The sequence below is a fragment of the Podarcis vaucheri genome (assembly GCF_965113315.1).
Source record: "Podarcis vaucheri genome assembly, chromosome: 1".
Lineage (NCBI taxonomy): Eukaryota > Metazoa > Chordata > Lepidosauria > Squamata > Lacertidae > Podarcis > Podarcis vaucheri.
In genome coordinates this window covers 101,605,258-101,626,298 of record NC_138759.1, presented here as the reverse complement: position 1 = coordinate 101,626,298, position 21,041 = coordinate 101,605,258, and the positions used below count along the sequence as shown (strand labels likewise).

The window sequence follows — 21,041 nt, the reverse complement described above, 5'->3', positions numbered from 1 at the left end:
AAATTATTTTCAATTTTATATTTAAGTTGTTCAAAATAGCTTGGATCTTTTCATAAGAGACAAAAACAACCTGTATGTTTGTTGAATTTATGGCTACTTGCCAGAATATGCAGAATGTTTGGTGGTGATTATTTTTCTCATGTTCCACATACCATTTTAAGAAAGTACAATTTTTCCAGTTTCTGATTAAAATAAGACCTTCAGTTTAGAGACCAGATGAATTAAAGGAATATAGCAAGCTTTCACAGTAGATTTCTAAGATGGCAGGAGGTTAAGTTCTGACTCTATAGGTATTTATACACCTGCTAAGGAGCAGGTCCATCTGTGTTCAGTAGGGGTCGCTCCCAGGTAACCATATATAAGACTGCAGCCTCAGTTATGTTAGCAATTTCCCAAGATATGAAAAGGGAATGTTGTTATTAATAAGATGTTAGTTACATTGATATCCATTCAGGCTTCATAAAATGTATAATGAGAACTTGTGACCCTTATTGATGATAATGAAGGTGATTGAGAGAGCAAACAAAGTTAATGAACGATGCAGTTGTTCTTCAGAAGATGTATTGATTGCAGCCTTTTTCGACTATGCACAAGAAGCAAGACGGCAGGAGGCTTTGTCACAAACGTTGACAAAAGCAGTATTTCAGCAACAAAAATCACAGTGGGCTAAAAATTGCTCCATAACTTTCCTGTTCATTTGTCCTCAACAAAATTGGAGGACAATTTGAGGAGGAGTGGGAAATCTTCAAAGAAATTTGCAAGGGGGTTATACTCACCCTTTTTGTATGGGGTGGCCTAAGAGCCTTTATTGAACCCTAGGATATCTACACAGGCTCCAAGCCAGTGTAGTGAACAGTCACTCCAGCAAGTGCTCAGACCTTGCATGTATAGAGCCTTACAGTGCTCTGTCTCTGTGTGCTTTTAAAATGTTTTAAGACTGGACCCCTTGTTCATATCAGGTGACTAACTCTCTTTAGGACCATATTTGGTCTTCTCCTCAATGGCAAAAGAAAAGTCAACCAAAAAGGTTCAGCCCAGCACTAAACAGAACAAAAATTAGCAAATGGTAGCTTCTGTTGTATATTTTTGTTGCTGTATTTTCTTATATTTTGTAGTCTGCTCTTAGTGCCGTTGATGAGTAAAAAGAGGAGACACATTTTATAACATAACTTACGTTGTTATTTCCTCTTCTACCCTCTGCTTCATGTTTCATTGCATTATTCAGTTTGGAAGGGATAAGTGTAGAAAATAACAATAATAAATAACACTGTAGTAAACCAGATTTGTTTCCAGTAATTAACAAATTCATGGCCACTTGCCATATCCGGAATGAAACCACAGCCATCTGTGATACTTCAGTGGGAAAATGTCTGCTAAACCTAGTCTATAGCCTTGTCTGTCTATGAAATTTGTTTTCGAGTTTTGTCCATGATATTCTAGTCATAAGTTGTGCTTGAGACCTGTTTTACATGTTCCAACCACTTAAATGTCCACATAGATGCAGCACTTTACTCCAGTAATTATAAGTATACTTAGTGACATCTTTCAAATAACACAGGTGTTAGCTGCGGAGGAGAATGGGTGTCAAATTTCTACCCTCTAGGAATCATTTCACAATATCTTGTCTATTGGGGAATCCATGACCATTTGAAAAAAAAAAAAGGCCTCTGAATGTTGCAGAGAATTCTGGGGCATGTTCTAGGTTGCATAATACATTCATGTGGAGTACTGGCAAGTCCACCATTGCCATCATCTCTAGATCAATAGTAGCAAGCAGCCTTTAAGAAAAGCTTTTCCATCATTACTGATCGTAACTGTGGAAACTCAGATAAATTTCCGGGTTAGCGTCATCGGCAATGGCGGAGTTCCTCTGACCGAGAGGAACCCGCTCTGCGAAAATCGGGTCTTGCCACCGCGGCGAAGGCGGAGACCCTTTAAAAATCCCAGGCGGAGGAAGCCTGGGAACGTGGGATTTGGCTGACACCAAGAGCGCCTCCCCTACTCGCGGGGAAACCCTTTTTCGGGGTCCCGAAGCGAAGTGGGGTGAGTGGCGCGGTGTTTTGAATCAACCGCTACTTTTACGGAGTGAAGCTGCACAGCCGTTGCCGAAGAGCGCTGACTTTTTCCTGTGGACAATTGGATTCTAAACAATTACCCATGAGTAGAACGGAAAATTGGATTACGAAATATTTTAATTTGGCACCGAAGCGGGAAGGTTCTAAACAGGAAGTCCGCCTTCCACTTTTGTAAACAGAATGAAGCAAAATTTTGCAAGCTAAAGTCTGGAAAGTCGTATACAAAAGACTAAATTTCCTTCAGTTAAAACTACCAAAACCCCTCTTGGAAGCAGGAGAAGAGGAGGGGGAATTTTAGATTGTTTAAGCTACAGGAGAGAGAGTAAAGAAAGATAAATTTCCACCATCTCAAACCTGGGAATGGGGTGTCAGAGACAGACGTTTTGGGGAAGTTCATTGACTGTGAATGAAACGTCTTTTGACAGATAGTTAAAAAAGAGAAACATATTGATTCCAATTTTGCCTTTTGCATTTAAAAGAAACAAAATATTTGAAAAACGAAAGTAACTTTCTTTTGTTGGACCTGCTTTTAAAAGATGGATACAAATAGAAATTGTCTCCTCTAGAGGGAGCTTGTTAAACTGTTGCTGGAGTCGATCTGGGGAATTCCACAGCTGTGGAGATTAAGGATCGTGAGACCAGACTTTGACCTTGGACAAGAATGTGCCTAGAAGACGTTTTGGTGCTTGCTTTTTGCAAGACGCTTTGTTGGAGCAGCTGCATGAGAAGATGGATTTGATGACTGTTGCAGTCAGTAATTTTGGACAAACAGTGAATACGCATATAGAAACCAATCAGGAAGCAATCCAGGAATCTGCTTTGACAGGGCAAATGCAGAAGCTAATGGAGGAGGCTGTTGTTGAACCTCAACTAACACAAATGGAGAGACCCGAGGCCCTGCAGGATCATAAGCTGCAGTCTTTGAAGACTGAACCTGGAGAGGGTCAGATTTGGAGAGATGGAGTACTGTTTGGTTTGGAGATGGGAAGTTGGATGGATCCCCCTATGCAGGGCCGTTTCGGCTTTTGGGATTTGATTTTGGGCCAGGGGGGGGGTTCTGGAGTTGTGGGGGCTCTTAACTTTGGAGGGACTTTGAAACATGCCTTCAAATACTTTTTGGATTACAGTGCTGACTGTGGAGAGTGGGCTGACCTGTTGAGGGGGGATGGAGATATTGTTGGGTTGGAGTCTCCCCGAGACCTACTCCTCAATGAGAAAGGAAAGAAATTAAGAAAAAGATCAACAAAAGACAAAGTAAAGTGCAGGTATAAACAAGAAGAAGATCTGCAGAAGGGACATGGAAAAGACTTAAGAGCCTCGGACAAAAGATCACCAGGTTGATGGACTAGATGGAATGGATAGAAAGGACTGACATAACCCAAGACCAGGAAGAAGAGACGATGGATGAAGATTGGAAGAAAGTTTTTAAAAATTCATTTTGAGAAATAGTGTAAAATTAATGAGTGTTAGGAAAAATGTTGGAATGAAACTATTTGGCTTTAGTAGAAACGATATGGAGTTATGTATAAATAAGTATTAAGTATTAAGTTTAAGTTTTAAAGCTTTTTATGGTAAGATAAGGTTAAAATAAGATAATTTAATGACAGAATACAGTGAAAGATGGAAAGGATTTGCTGAGTTAATTAATAGGTTAGACCGTTAAGATAAATTATAGAATAAGAAATGAGAAAGATGGAAAGAATTTGCTGAAACAATTAATTGAATTAAAGTACAAAAAGGGAGGTGTGAGGAGGTCGATGAAACAAGTAAATGAAAGATAAAGATATGGAATATGGATGTGTGTTTTAATATTATTGTTCTTTTTTGCTGTATTGTTGTATTTTTATGTTTTCTCTGTGCATTGTAATGTATGTCCTGTTAATTTTTTTTGTTTTCTTTCCCCCCTCTTTTTTCTGTAATTTTTAAACTTCTAATAAATATCATTTAAAAAAAATCCAAAGAACCCCAGAGTTCCTCTGAACACAGTTTGAAGAAAACCATTGACCTTTACCGGACTTACGGTCTGATTCTGCAAAGTGCATTCTTAAGTCTCTCTAACTGAAATCGATGGGATTTACAAGTACTTAACTTTAACTGGATCATGCCCTTGGTGGGATGACACAATATTTAGATTGGCTAAATCCTACTAACTTAAAAAATACTTAATCATCATCAACTCAGGTCTTTTCTTCAAATTCTAGTACTTAGCAGCCCTTTACTGGAAAATCATCTCATTGATTTGCACAGCAATATTATAACATTCAGTGTCTCGAAATCGGATTATTCTTTATAGTGTTAAAAGTCATGGCAAGTTGGTCTTCTATTTACAAATGTAATTTAGTCTCATGAGAAAGTAATCTTGTTAAAATATTGTCAGGCTAATTGAAATTGATTTGTGTTTACTAAACATAGTGGTTGCTAATCAAATATCAGGCTTAGAAGCTTTGGAGGTACGTTTGATAGATTCTTGTTAGTCTTATACTGAATGAATCAGTGAGTCAAATCTATTGAGAGATAAATGCAGTAGAGCTTTTTCAGGGCTTAGCATTTTTTTTCTCTCTCTTTCAAAATGGATAAGACTAATGTGTCAATAGTGTGCCTTCTGTGAGATGTTACGCTTTGCGAAAGATGAGATAGTCATGAACTCTGGATTACTTCTGCGTGTATTATTTGTCAATAGCTCACATTTACTTTTCCAGCTGCTTAATTACTTTGCTGTTCTGCCACTCTGTACTACTGAAAGCTATATTCACAAAGCCATAATTTAAATTTTGTGTTCTAAATATGCCTGAGGACAACATTGTCAGTTGAGCCTAAATAAGTCATGCATAGCTTTGGACTGGTATATCTCTGTCTTTTGTATTTAGCCTCAAATTTTCTATTTTCCACTATCAACAACATTGATGTGTGTATTTTCTGCATTTTTGTAACATATATTGCTGTTGTATAAGAAAGGGTTGTAGAGGTGGGAGTTCAAAACTCTCTTTAACTAGGAAGTATATTGTATGACCTCAGGTGACTAATTTTCTCTTAGTCTAACCTACTTCAAAGGCTGTGAAAATCATTTACCTCATATACACTGCCGTCACTTACTTTGAGGAATGATGGTATACAAATTAAACAAATAAAATTATGGAATAAACTTTTCAGTATTCAAGATTGTAACAGTCATTCTTCTGAAAACATAAAGTAGAATCATTATAACTTTTGTTACCTAGGGTAGTATTCAACTTTTACTCAGAGAAGACCCGTTGAAGTTAATAGTCCTAACCATCGTGTTCTTTCATTTCAATGGTTCTACTCTGAGTAAAAGTTGAATACCATAACTAGGTTGGGTTTTTTTAACGTTTTGATATTCATTAATATTGCAATTTATGAGCTGCCAAGGTTTAAAAACAATGAAAAGTATTTTAGCATCTTAAAAGGCTGTTTTATTGTGGCACTAACTTACACTATTATACTTTATTTAGTCTTTAGGTGCCACAAGACTCTTGCAGTGCAATCCACACCCTCCTTATTCTGGACTGGGGGCGGGTGAGGTTGGATTAGGTGGAAGTGGCTCTCTGCTGAACATTCCCATCTGAGCTGACCATCTGCTGGCCACCACTACCAAACTGATGCAAGCATGAGTTTTTTATGCAGCACTCTGCCTTTGGCCTTGCCAAATGTGCAGGTGGGAGTGCTGTTGAATGGGCTGCCCACTGATTGTAGCCAGTGAAAGGCCTTGTTCCAAGGATGCGCTGGGGATGGAATTAAACCAACCCAGAATCGCTTGGATCCAAGCCAGTCCCATTGTTGTCATGCAACATCATCAGGCCCAATTTTGGCCAGTTCACGCTGCCCCTCTCACCTTCTGCTACTGATTCCATGGATGCAAAGCCTCACTGGCAACAAGGAGGAGTTTGGATTGCACCTTTATTCCTCCCCCCCAAAAATAGGTTGAAACAACTATTCTTCTAAAAGTTAATATATTTAAATACTAATTTAAGAGAGAGAACTTTTCTTTCAGGGAATAAACCTTGTGGTTTTGCTTCCTGTCAAAAATGCATAATTTTTAAAATGAGCTTTAATGTTATTTCACAGAAAACTCTTCTTTACCGACTATGGGAATGTCGCTAAAATTGAGAGATGTGACATGGATGGGATGAACAGAACAAGGATAGTAGTATCTAAAATAGAGCAGCCTACTGCCCTTACTCTAGACCTGATCAGTAAATATGTTTACTGGGTAGATGTCTATTTGGACTCTGTAGAAGTTGTTGACTACCAGGGACACAACAGACACACAATAATCAAAGGACGACTTGTAAGTACTATGTTTCCATATATACTTACATGTTTGTATGCATGTGTTGTGAATGTTCATAGCTTTAGCATTTCCTAATGGCAATTATTGTGTCCACTGAAATACTTTACAGAAAGACTGTTTCATAATTTTTAGCAAACAACAACGTGAGCCTATAAGTGAGGCAAGTGTTGACTGCCTAGCTACCGCTGTATACTAATTTTTACATGGTTTTTTGAGCATTTATGATGAAAATGTGATTCAATATCAATTCAGCATGGACTTCCTGAAACTGCCAAACTCAAGACCCAGAAATGCAGGTTTTAAAATTGTAGTAAACAAAATTGTAGTAGCGTGAGAAATGAGCATGCATAATACACAGCCCAGGTATGTGATGGAAGTAAGTGGCTTTTCATTTCTTGGACCCCATACAGTTTTGCTCCTCAGAGTAATTTCAAATAATCTAATGGTGTGAACTAATTCGCAAAGTGAGCATACAGTGAAGCTCATGTGTTGAGCTCTGCCAAATTCACATCTCCAACAGGCCTCTTGATACAAGGAATCATCAAGCATTAGGAATTGTCCTTGCTTTGGGAAGACTCTGTATTGTACAGTTCTTTGAGCCTGTGACAGCTTCAATTTTTGGTCAGCCTATTCAGACCTCCAGTTGTGTACCTGCTGATTTAAACTCAGCTTGCATATGTATATATAGGATAGCATATGAAAAGCTAATCTAAACTAAATTCAGGGTGGGCTGACAAAAACTACTGCTGTCAACAGGCTCAAATGAAACCCATGAGGGAGTATTAGTAGGACACAGTTTTAAACCACAACAGGAATGCCAAAGGATTAGATTTCATTCTACATAAGAAATTTTTTTATTTGTTGTATCTATCTCATGCATTTGCATTATGCACATTCTCACACTAGTCTCCCAGCAGTAGCACCTTTCGCTTTCTCAGAGACCCTGAGTCTTGGAGTAGATATTTCAGTGGCAGGTTATCCTGATTTTGGGAAGGGATAGGATTAAGATGATATACCCCCACCCAAGAGATTTATAGACTCTGACAGAGCTTGAATGTTCTGGGGAATTTTTTTGCCGGCTCCTGCTAAGGCCTTTGTCTTGCTGTGGAATGGCAGTAGAGCTATTTACAACGTTGCTCCTAAGCATCCTCTCTGACATTGCAGATCCTGATCAGCTCCTTGGGTTTTTCTTGGGGGGGGGGGAGAGATAGCTGCAGGCAGTTAAATAAGCTGGATGATGGCTGGAGAGCAGATGGCAGAAGTCTCTGAGTATGACTGAACACAGATAGGCGCACACAAGCTTGCCTATCATGTGTCAGTGATAGCAGAATAGAAATCTTACTTCTCTGCCATTGTTGAGTTTTCAAGTTGAAATAGCAACTTTCAGAGGTTTTTGGGGTGGGAAATAGGCTAGCTCAGTGTTTTTCAACCTTTTTTGGGCAAAGGCACACTTGTTTCATGAAAAAAATCACGAGGCACACCACCATTAGAAAACGTTAAAAAATTTAACTCTGTGCCTATATTGACTATATATAAAGTAATTCTCTTGAATAGGAATCAAATAAACACAAAGAAGCATGGTTTAACATTCAAGCATGGTTTAATATTTTTTTCTTTAATGGCAAACAATGGCAAACAAAAACATCCGCTGAGCTGGCGGATGACAGCTCCGTCTCTGCACTGTGTGCGGAGAGGGAGATGTCAGAGCCCCGCTGCTCTCTATGGGGAATCGGATGAGAGCGGACCAGCTGTCCGCTCTCATCCGATCCCATCCGATCTGATCCCCACCCAGGACGGATGGAAAATAGGGTGGACACAGTCTGGCGCCCGCCTAGTGGGCAAAAATTTGGTTTGTTTTTTTAAAAAAATATCTTTTGACTTTTTCAATTTTTCCCACGGCACACCAGGCAACATCTCGCGGCACACTAGTGTGCCGCGGAACAGTGGTTGAAAAACACTGGGCTAGCTAAAGGTAGAGTTGGGGACAACAAAATTCTCTGATGCCTGCTGTGACAGATTTGCAAGGTACTTTGAGGACAAAGTCATTAAGATTTGTTGCAAACTTTGTGTTGGTGTAGTTACAGTATCAGGGAGGGTGTCCAGAACACTCTGGTTCTATTGTTTTAGACCCTTTTAGTTGTTGTGGCTTGATATTGTAGACAAGGAGCTTGAAGGGATGTGGCCTACCTCCTGTGTCCTTGGCCACAGTTCATCAGTTGTGAAAGCTGGACAGAATAAATTGATAGAGTAGTTCCAGGAGGAGATTAATACATCCTTGTGGGAGGGTAGTGATGCTGACTATAGGTGTGCAGGCACCCATTCCTCAGGAAACCATGCTAAGACACAGATGTATAGAAGAATTACTGCTAAGTTACTATTTATCCTCTGGGGCAAGGTGATAGGATGGTGACTGGACAGCTTCAGACATGCTTGGAAGAAATGGATTATCTGACCTGTTCAGGGTTTGTTTTAGCACTAAAATAGTCTTGGTCACCATGGTTGATGACCTAAATTGAGAGGGGGGCAGCATGAGTGTCACCCTGCTGCTTCTGTTGGATCTCTCAGCAACTTCTGATACCAACGATCATAATATTCTTTTAGAATGGCTCTTATGAGATGGAACTCGTATGGTGCTTCTGCTCTTACCTACAGGATTACTTCCAGTGAGTAGCATTGGGGGACTTTCACTCAGCCTCCTGGTGCTTGTACTATGTGGTTTCACAGGGTACCATCTTTTTCCCATGCCTTTTAACATCTATATGAAGCCACTGGGTGGCATCATCCAGGAATTTCTGGTGAACTATCATCATTATGTGGATGATACCCACTCTCCCAACATGACATCTGAATCAAGTGAGGCTGTGGACCTGTGTCTCCACATGGTTTATTGGCTCTCATTCCATGTGCTTCTGTCCATATGATTTAGCTGAACATGTTGCTCTACCCTGCCTTTAGGAAGTTACATCAGAAACATGGATCATTTTTGTTTTTGTGTTATTTCCTTCTAAAGAACGCCTGATGAAGGCTCAAGTATTTAATATTGGTCACAGTTGGAGAAAGCTTATTGTGCTCGATCTAATCCCTTTGGCATCTGATATGTTCTTACTTACCTAAACCTCTCTACAACTCTTCTGAGTTAATTTAAAACAAAATTATATTGTGTAAGTAAAAAGAAAGCAGAATCCATTTGTGGTTTGAGTCTTAATGAGTTTTTCATTAACAAATATTGACTTTATAAATATGACTCCCATTATTCATTTCTGTGTGTAGCCTTGCATTGCCATTTGATTAGGGGGGAAATTGATAAGATCAGATAATAATTTTATATTTTCTTCCCTCAGGTTAGACATCTTTATGGGCTGGCTGTATTTGAAGACTATTTGTATGCAACAAATTTGGATAACTACAGTGTCATACAAATAAACAGATTTAATGGCACAGATACACAGATGCTAATTAGACTTGAAAATGCTCAAGAGATCCATGTGTACCACACAAGAATCCAACCAACAGGTAAGGCTCCAGCAACTTCACTGCTATCCTTTACTACCTGTGATTTAAGGAAACAGTGTAGACCTTGGAATCAGGGAAGCAGTTTCACTCTTCATTGTAGGCATGGTTCCACTGGTATGGGCAATTATTGTGACCCTGCATTATGTCTGATTCCATTCAATTTCACTTATGCTGGGGAGAAAAGTGATTGGTACCAAAGTGTGCAAAGGGTTCCAAAAGGTGGTGTGTGGGTAGGGATTGGAATTACATTTATGCATTCCAGTGCACAATTCATTCAAATCAATGGACAGTATCCAACACAGGACATACTTTGTTTTCTGTATTTTGTTTTACATACAGTGCATACCCATAGTTCTTAAAACAAGGCAATCAGTGGAGTTTCTGTGTATGTATCTGAACCCATGGTGCTGAAAAGTAGAGACTGCAATAAAGGGTCAGGTTCTCCATATTCCTAGTTTAACACAGCGTTAAAATTGAAAGAAAATGAACATGTCAGTTTGACATACCATATTTAGAAGATAAATCTATGAGGATGGCTGAATCATATGACTACTTTCCTCGAATAATGAGACACAGGGGGCAGAAAACACACCTACAATTATTATTCTAAATTAGTTTCCCATTATTTCCACTAGACAGCTACCAAGACATTAGCTGAACTTAAAATTTTAGTCCAACAGGATAAGTAGAAAAGTCATTAACAAGGACGGGTTCCATATGAATGCCCACAAGATAACTGTTTCACAGTCGCATCATGGTAGGAAAACAGTCCTGTCAACCAGGTCCAATGTCCTCATTAATGCTTCTCTTAAAACTATAAAATTAATGCTAAAAATTAACTCTTAACACAATGGAAGGAATTCAATGTCACCCTCTTCTGATTATTCCATTAGTGCAAGCATCTAGGCCTTCCAGAAAGAATGATCCCCCTTTCCTCTCCCTATATGCTGTTCCAGGGTTCTCCTGACCCCGCCCCAGGCAATTTTTGGGAGTGTGGGGGGCACAACCCTGTTGTGCAAGTGTCCTTTCATAGGACTTCTGTTAACAGGACTCATTGGTTGATTCCCATCCAATGAATTTTATTATGATTCTTATCTTACATAGGTTGCCCACCAAGGAACCGTTAGTAGTAGCGAAAGAAAGAAAAAAGAAATGGCTGTGATTTATTTGTTGTCACAAACAGGATCTGTAAACATAACGATGTAGACTTATGGCCACACTATTTGTATAAGAGTTACTTTCTTACAAAGGATTCAAAAAGCTGTGTAAAGTGTAAAGTGTGATGTATCTTGAATGACAGAGCATCCATATACCCTATAAGTTCAGATCTCTGATGTCAGCACATGAAGAAGTATATTGCTGCAAAATGACTTTCTATCACTCTCAGAGGGAGTTGGGAGGTTTGAGTGTGCCTAGTACATTATTATGCTCTGCTGCTTCTTGCACCTTTTGTAATTACGTTTTATCCTTTTGTGCCATTTGCTATAGTTCTGCAATTATATTATATCTGAATTGATATGTTTTTGCTTGTTAAGGTTTGCTGGGCTGACTACCATATCAGTTGGGTATTATTTATCTTGCTGTTTTACAGTTATCAACTTTGTGAGCCATTCTATTATTTAAAAAAATATATAAGCAAACAGAATAGGAATAAAGGGGGGAAACACTTTTATTGATAACAAAAGTATTTTGTATTGCATTTTCCATATGCAATGGGCTATATAATCCTTGTTTTATTTTCTCTTCATATTTTTCCCAGTAAGGTATTTAATGTCATGTAGCAGTGGCTGGGATGCAACTTTAGTTCTTTCAAGATCAAACATTTCATATTTATGCTTGAGAGTTCATACAAACTGGTTACTGGTGTATTTAGAATAAGAGAAACTTAGCCAGCTCCTCCTTTGGAAATGAAAATCATGAAAATATGGGTATTACTAAGAAGTATATGAAGCTGAAAGCTGAGACTTTGGACACACATATATATATGAAACAGGAGGTAGAGAAAACGGCAATCACCACTGCCCAAAGAGCTGCTCCAGCGGCCATCACCAGCTGCTAATACTTACCAGACCTTTTGCATACATGCTAGTGGTACTTTGACTGAAATATTAATGCCATCCACCAAAGGATATTTGTGAACAAAAGCAACATTTCCATGTGCGCAGCTAATAGAGATGTGCATGCACACCAGTCCAAGTTGAACTACCTGGGTGTTTTCTTTTGATGAGGCTGGGGTAAACATTCCCATAGGAGCTCATTGTGCATGACTAGACCTGGATTGGAGCCATTGCCATCTGATAATTCTAGTTGGCAATTATTATTTTTCTGTTAAGGATTACAACAGATTCCATTTGGTCCTCCAGGATTCCAATAAAATATCTACATTACTCTCAGTTCTACCATTTTGTATTCTGGTACGATATTCTTTTTGTCCTTTTTGTTGCTCAATCTCTTTTGAGGCCCATTCTGTATTTCCCTGTAGAGTAACCAACAATGAAAAACCACAGGCAGTGCTTAAAAAGCAACATAGCCCTTTAGATCAGTATCATTCCTTATGAACATGGGTGTCTACTGGTGACCTTGAAATTCACCTGCAACAAAATCACGTCCAGCCCATAACCAAAAATTCCAAAAAAACAATCATGGCTTGTCAGTAACAAGTCATGGCTTGTCAAGCGTGAAAGAGCCTCCATACAAAAACTGCTTAGGCAGGTCTGCAGAACACTATACTTGATAGTGTTCCCTTTATCTTTATAAATTGTTCGGTATAATGGATTTTTATCTCAAACTACTTCTACAATTTGGGAAACTGCCCTCCCAACGTTATTAGGTCAGGAACCTGGAAATAAATAGGGTACTAGCTGATGGTAGTGTGTAAAAATGCAGCTGCTCTGATTTTCAATGCAAAAAAAAAGGAATCTTCCTTAATAATTACTGTGCTTGTCTCCTCTCCTCTTTCTAACCTGAGGCCTGAATCAGTGATAACACTTTTTATAACTACGTAATTCTGAGATTTAGCTATAATGTGTTTGTCTTTTAACAAATAATACTTTGTTTATATTATGTCTGTATTATGGTGACTGAGCCTGGACGAAACTAGGGGAAAGATATTCATCCTCTATTTCTTTTCCTAAAAAGGAATACCTGGATGTTCTAGAGATTAATATTTGCAAATATAACATTAAGTGATATACTTTAACTTTCACTTTCAGTTATTTTATGTTGCTGCTGATCTGGAGGAATTTTATTTTCATCCTGACATTTTTCACTGCTCTTCAGTAGTCAGGCAAGCTAAATCACAATATTTTGTTCAGGATTTTGCACAGAGAAATGAAAGGATATGGTAGTGGTCATGATTTATAGGACTAGTGCTGTCCTCAGTGCCGTATTAACTTGATCACATGCTAAGATCTAAAGTGGAAACGGTTGTCATTTGCCTACCTCTTATGGTGGACATAAGGGAGAGAGCCTTCTCAATGGTGGCCCTGAAAATTATTATCATCTTACCTCCAGATGGCTATTGCACTCCAATCCGTTTGAAAGCCCCTGAAGGCCTAGTTGTTGCAGGTGGCCTAACAGCTATAAAGGCTGAGATGCATTTATTTTAATTGCTGTGCTGTAAGGGCAGTATGTGGACCGAGAACTCCCAGAAGTGCAAGCTGGATTTCGAAGGGGCAGAGGAACCAGAGACCAAATTGCAAACATGCGCTGGATTATGGAGAAAGATAGAGAGTACCAGAAAGACATTTACTTCTGCTTCATTGACTATGCAAAAGCCTTTGACTGTGTCGACCACAGCAAACTATGGCAAGTTCTTAAAGAAATGGGATTGCCTGATCACCTCATCTGTCTCCTGAGAAATCTCTATGTGGGACAAGAAGCTACAGTTAGGACTGGATATGGAACAACTGATTGGTTCCAAATTGGGAAAGGAGTACGGCAAGGCTGTATATTGTCTCCCTGCTTATTTAACTTATATGCAGAATTCATCGTGTGAAAGGCTGGGCTGGATGAATCCCAAGCCGGAATTAAGATCGCCGGAAGAAATATCAACAACCTCAGATATGCAGATGACACAACCTTGATGGCAGAAAATGAGGAGGAATTAAAGAACCTTTTAATGAGGGTGAAAGAGGAGAGCACAAAATATGGTCTGAAGCTCAACATCAAAAAAACGAAGATCATGGCCACTGGTCCCATCACTTCCTGGCAAATAGAAGGGGAAGAAATGGAGGCAGTGAGAGATTTTACTTTCTTGGGCTCCATGATCACTGCAGATGGTGACAGCAGTCACAAAATTAAAAGACGCCTGCTCCTTGGGAGAAAGGCGATGGCAAACCTAGACAGCATCTTTAAAAGCAGAGACATCACCTTGCCAACAAAAGTCCACATAGTTAAAGCCATGGTTTTCCCAGTAGTGTTGTATGGAAGTGAGAGCTGGACCATAAAGAAGGCTGATCGCCGAAGAATTGATGCCTTTGAATTATGGTGCTGGAGAAGACTCTTGAGAGTCCCATGGACTGCAAGAAGATCAAACCTCTCCATTCTTAAGGAAATCAGCACTGAGTGCTCACTGGAAGGACAGATCGTGAAGCTGAGGCTCCAATACTTTGGCCGCCTCATGAGAAGAGAAGACTCCCTGGAAAAGACCCTGATGTTGGGAAAGGTTGAGGGCACAAGAAGAAGGGGACGACAGAGGACGAGATGGTTGGATAGTGTTCTCGAAGCTACAAACATGAGTCTGACCAAACTGCGGGAGGCAGTGAAAGATGGGAGTGCCTGGCGTGCTCTGGTCCATGGGGTCACGAAGAGTCAGACACGACTAAACGACTAAACAACAACAAAGGGCAGGATTGAAGGGATGTGGGTGGTGCTGTGATCTAAACCACTGAGCCTCTTGAGCTTGCCGATCAGAAGGTCGGTGATTCAAATCCCCGTGATGGGGTGAGCTCCCATTGTTTGGTCCCAGCTCCTGCCAACCTAGCAGTTCGAAAGCACACCAAAAAGTGCAAGTAGATAAATAGGTATTACTCCAGCAGGAAGGTAAATGGTGTTTCCATGCTCTGCTCTGGTTTTGATGCCCCATTGCACCAGGAGCAGCTTAGTCATGCTGGCCACATGACCCGGAAAAGTCTGTGGACAAACGCTGGCTCCCTCGGCCTGTAAAGCGATATGAGTGCCACAACCCCAGAGTCAACTGCGACTCTGTCAGGGGTCCTTTACCTTTACCTTTTAAGGGCAGGATCAGCTAACAGGTCTCACTAGTGGAAGTTAGCACAAGGACTTCTGTTACTGCAATGAGGCTTTCTCCCCTCTCCTCCCCCTGCACTTGGCTCCCTCAAATTGGCTCTTGCAGGAGGGGGGGCAGAGAACCCTCAGAAAAGCATGCAGGGGGAGGAGAGGCAGGATCATATGTATGATAGACTGAAAAGTTTGTGATGACAAAATGATTGCTGTGGCGCAATGTGGAATCCTTCACTGAGTTTTATACCGTGAGCTGGGATGTTTCCTCACTACTTATTGCCAGTTTAGGAAGTTCGGGATTAGAATTATATTGTGGTTTATATTTTACGGCTAACATGCTTTTTAAAAAATGACGTGAGTGTCCTTTGAAGAGTTATATTACAGCGGCACAGTAAAGCTGTCAGCATTAAGTATGGAATCCCTACAGTGGCAGAGCTAAAGTGTATTACTCCTCTTATCATATGCCTTTTATACATTAGTGTTTTGAGTGCCTTTTTCATGGGTCTGGCCAGTGGATCAGGTTCTTATTATGAAAGTAGGATCAGAGAGACTACAACCAGGTGGTAAGGGATCTGTATTATTTGTCCTGTTCACATGGCTACCAACCTTTAAACATTATAGCAGTGTTGTGGGTTGTAACCATGGGAAAGTAGCTCCTACAGTGTAACATATAAGGGAATCTTAGTTACCAGACACTTTATACATATGTTTCAATATTGTATTTCTTAACACTCCTTATACAGGAAGTGATTATTGTTGTTGTTGTTAGTTAGTTAAGAAATGGGAGCAATGGGGTCGGTCTTGAATCTTTGGTATAAGATAGGATCAAAGCAAATGAGGGACAACTTTGTAGCAGGAGGGATAGGCTTATTATGGTTACAAGAAAGGCCTGCTCGTTCCTTTAAAACAAATGGGAAATGTTTGTACCAGTTCCTCAGAGTGTTAGTGCTTATCTTTTGAAGAAGAAAGATAAAGAAATAAGTGGCAGTGCATTGCAGTAAATGAAGAGGAAACCTCATTAATATTTACCTTTTTTTGTTCTTTAAAAGGGCTGCAAAAGCAGACCATTAAAGAACAGGGTTTCCAGGTTAATCATCTTAGACTTGCCCCTTTAAAACTGCATTACAAGTAGGCAATACAGCTGGGTCCATTCAATTGTTACCTGAATCTTCTGGCTGTTGCTCTCCTCTCCCTGCTCTATGATATATCTGGAGATCTACTCATTACAAGGCAGGGAGAGGAATTAGAGAAAGAACTGGTGAGTCACTATTTCCCTTGTTTAATCTGGTGATTTGAAAGAACATACAGTGGTACCTCAGGTTAAGAACTTAATTTGTTCCAGAGGTCTGTTCTTAACCTGAAACAGTTCTTAACCTGAGGCGTGCTTTCACTAATGGGGCCTCCCACTGCTGCTGCGCCGTTGGCACATGATTTCCGTTCTTATCCTGGGGCAAAGTTCTTAACCTGGAGCAACCGCTTCCTGGTTAGCAGAGTTTGACACCCAAAGCATCTGTATCCCGAGGTACCACTGTATAGCCCATTTCCAGGTTGTATCCTGGTCATCCTAGTATGGAAACACCCAGCCTTTAAAGAATGAATGAATGAATGAATGAATGTGGTAACGAGCTATACTAAAATTTACTAAAATATGATCAAGGGGAAATGTGGGTTTTAGGATCAGTGGAGATGTACAACATGAACTGTGCACCCATAGTAGTTGTACAACAGTTATTCACAAGATCTGAGTAGCAGTGCTGTATGAGCCAGGGCAAGTAACAATAACAACAACTTATTTATACCCCAACAACAACAACTTATATATACCCCACCCATCTAGCTGGGTTTCCCCAGCCACTCTGGGCAGCTTCCAACAAAAGACGAAAAATACATTAATTTTCATTTATTCATTATCCAGCAACACTAAGAGTAGACATGGATCACTGAAGAATAGTAATTAACAATAGCAGCTGAGATCATGCAGTGCACACTTTTCCAAAATGTTATAATTTCCACTGTAATATAATCACGAGTAAAGAATATATATGTGAAGAGTGCTTGAGTCCATAAAGATTATCCTGTGTCCCAGCCAAATTGGTAGTATTTACTGTTTGTGGACTACATGCTGCCTCCCTTTTATTAAACCCTCTTTGCTGCTGGGAGTGTGTGTGTGTGTGTGTGTGTGTGTGTGTGTGGCGGGGGGGACAAAGACGTGGCATTCAAGTGTGTCTTGTCACCTAAGTTCTCTCCCCGCACTGATGCATATGACAGTGATGCTTTAAAAGGATTTCTAACCTGCTGTTTTTCATTTGTTGCAGTCAGGAACCATGCATGTGAACTAGACCCATATGGAATGCCAGGGGGCTGCTCACACATCTGTTTGCTCAGCAGCAGCTACAAAGCCAGGACTTGTCGCTGCAGGATGGGTTTCGTCTTGGGAAGTGATGGCAGGTCATGCAAAAGTATGTTGTTTAAAATCAAACACTTTGCCAGCAGCTAATATTTCAGAGTGGGATTCTGAGTGTTAATTAACATCATCATCAACAGCAGCAGTGCTAACCTTAAGTGATAGTTGATGAAATGTGCTTGGCAATATGCACCTGCCATTTTACCCCCCATCCTGTTTTTATTTGCTGGTGTAAGTTTTTTGGCTTGGGTTTGGCTTTGCAGCAGCAGAGGTGAGTAAATTAGTCCTTTCGCAGAATGATAACAGCAATTGAAACATTCTGCTTTATCTGGTTATCCTTGTCTCCTACAATATGCTATTGTGATAAGTCTTTGTCTTAATCCTACAAAATCCTTCTCAGGCTGCATTAAGGGCTCTCAGTCATCATTAATTTGTAACAACAAAAAAGTCCTATAACTTATTGATTTACATATGCTAATACATTTGCTGCCTTTATAAACTGGATTTGGTTCGTGCAAATTACGTGAAATGTTTGCACTTCCTTTGCTTTCACCGAAATCATACTGACCCAGGGCTCACGGCAACAGCATTATATTCTCAACATTTTGCTAAATGGAAACATTCAGGTAGCTTTGTAGAAGTATTTTCCTCCTCTGAACATTTTTGTACTGGCTGTAGTCCACAGCATCTGCTGTTCTTTTGACTCATTAAAAGATTAATATTTCACATTTCCTGCAATAATCTTGAAGGCAGTTCACAAAAGCAGAAGTTTACCAAATCGAGAAAGACAAAGCCCATATAAATGTAGACAAAAGTTGACAGCTACATACTTAATTTTATCCAAAGGTTTTCCAAATAGCCAAGGTTTGGCTCCTAGTATTTCTGAGCGCTCGCCTTTCAAAAGGTGTGCAGTGAGGCAGGTATGCAAATGCCTTTGATGAAGACTTCCACAGCCTAAATATTGTAGTCAGAAAAAGACCATGCCTGGCTTCCTCACTTGTGCATGAGATGGCAATGGGATACCATCTGAGTAAGTTCCTTAGGTATCCTGATTCCAGACCATTTAGATATTAATGGTCAGAACCAGAACTTTGAAATGAGCCCCAAAGCAAATGAGCTACCAAAGCACTTGAAACAGCATGAGAGTGATATAAACACTTGCTCAGCCTGGGTGCCTCTAGATATTTTGGACTACAGCTCACCTCAGTTCCAGCTTTGCACAGATAGCTGTGGTCTAAAAACATCTGGAGGGCATAAGGTTAGCAAAGGCTGCTCTGTGCCAGTTGATCTTCTGAACGTTTTTCAATGGCAGACTCAGATTCAACACACTGCAGTAATCCAGCCTGGGACATAGCTTTGTGAAGCGATCTTCAGAACGGCTAAAAGGGAATGGCTTATAAAAGGCAGGAGATGGCTAAGTAATAAATTATTTAAATGCAGGCCTCCAGTCCAGTGTTCTATTTGCTGGACAAAAGCGGCTCTACAAAAACATGCTCACAGTGTTAAGTGGAAGATCTTAAATACTGTGTAGTTTATACAGAAGGAGACTTCATAATTCTTTCAAGGCCCCACGTTACGAAATGGGCCACTATTTAAGAAAGAAACAACATGATTGATATTTGTATGTTACGTTTTCCATTTTGGCAGAATGCATCTGCACAGATATGAACAGTTGAAATTGCAGTCCTTTGCGTTGCACATTTTTGTCTGTTTGCTAAAGTTTACTGTACTGGTATAGTTAATAAATCCTAATGACTTGAAGAATGCCTGAAAGATTATAACAGGCCATTTTACCCTGGCTCTAATGTTATCCTATGGTCGATTCGGTTTTTGAAATGTGTATTGCAAAGAAAAGGCAGTGATTAATTAGATATAACTCAATCACAGAAGTAATTTGTGTTTTAATTAAGATAATGCAATTAACCAGTCATATTGAGTTTAGATACATTCAGAATATTTGGGAGCTTAATTTTGGGTTTAGATTTGAGGGGGGAAACACTAATTGCACCATTTAATTAAACAGTGACAGTATTCAGTGTAAAGAAATTAGGCAGCATTGGTGGTTTATGTTTGTAATCTTTCTTATGCAGGACCAAAGAATGAGTTGTTCCTGTTTTATGGCAAGGGACGCCCGGGAATAATACGGGGAATGGACCTGAATACCAAAGTAGCTGACGAATATATGATCCCCATAGAAAACCTGGTTAATCCTCGAGCTCTGGATTTTCATGCTGAGACCAATTACATATACTTTGCTGACACTACAAGCTTCCTGATTGGACGTCAAAAAATTGATGGCTCTGAGCGGGAGACAATCTTGAAGGATGGTAGGTGGAACTTAGAAGGATTTTGTATAAACAAAAAATTTCACCCAAGTATTTGCAAGAACTTGGCACCTACTTTGTATCCATGTTTCTATGCTTTAAATCAGGGTTTCCCAAACTTGGGTCTCCAGCTGTTTTTGGATTACAACTCCCATCATCCCTAGCTAGCGGGACCAGTGGTCAGGGATGATGGGAATTGTAGTTCAAAAACCGCTGGAGACCCAAGTTTGGGAAATCCTGCTTTAAATCACTTCATTTCTTCAAGAAGAAGAAGAAGAAGAAGAAGAAGAAGAAGAAGAAGAAGAGGAGTTTGGATTTGATATCCCGCCTTTCACTCCCCTTCAGGAGTCTCAAAGCGGCTAACAATCTCCTTTCCCTTCCTCCCCCACAACAAACACTCTGTGAGGTGAGTGGGGCTGAGAGACTTCAAAGAAGTGTGACTGGCCCAAGGTCACCCAGCAGCTGCATGTGGAGGAGCGGAGACGCGAACCTGGTTACCCAGATTACGTGACTACCACTCTTAACCACTACACCACACTGGCTTCAAAAAGTATTTGTAAGTGGCTTAATATTTTAAATTGTTCTAAGTGGTGTACAACGTGCCTATTTGGGGTTCGTGGCCATATGTAAGGTGTGGTGCCCTGAGTAAAATGTTCCCAGATGATCAAAGTCAGAGATAGGGAACCTTTTTCAGCCCACATTCCAGGGGCCACGTGCAGGACGTGCCAGTGGTGGGAAGAGCCGCAACACTGGGTAGAGCAATGTGTTAGGCCAGTTTCTACATACAGTCAGGCAAGAAGGAGGCAATATCAGAGATCAAGAACACATTCCATGGGGGTGGGGCATTTCAAGGATGATGCAAAGCCAGTGCAGAATATGACCTGAAGGGGCAAGATCTGGCTGGGAAGTGTGGCATAGGGAGAATCCCAAGGGATGGATGATGGTGTCTGGAGGGCTGTATTTGACCCCCAGCCCTAAGTTCTCCATCCCCAGTTCTGTTGATCTTACAGATCTATACAAGGCTGGTAGCCTGGTTCTGATACCTACTTTCATCTGTGGCTCTGCATTTTTCTAGATTTTAAAAAGCTATCTTCCCCACACCAGCAAAGTAATAGAATTGTTTCATAATAAGCCTACAAGAACTGCAAAAAACACTATTGCAAAGTGCATGG

At 40.2% G+C, this 21,041-nt stretch overlaps 1 protein-coding gene across 3 annotated transcripts in view; it reads left to right on the top strand.

The window, feature by feature from the left end:
- Positions 1-21,041, top strand: part of LRP1B (LDL receptor related protein 1B) — a 768,212-nt gene that overhangs the window by 521,224 nt on the left and 225,947 nt on the right. For all 3 annotated transcript variants that reach the window (XM_082196914.1, XM_082196915.1, XM_082196913.1), the window contains 4 exons: positions 6,159-6,381; positions 9,726-9,897; positions 17,457-17,600; positions 19,636-19,872. In XM_082196914.1, coding sequence (XP_082053040.1) covers positions 6,159-6,381; positions 9,726-9,897; positions 17,457-17,600; positions 19,636-19,872 — 776 coding nt within the window. The remainder of the gene's footprint in view (positions 1-6,158; positions 6,382-9,725; positions 9,898-17,456; positions 17,601-19,635; positions 19,873-21,041) is intronic.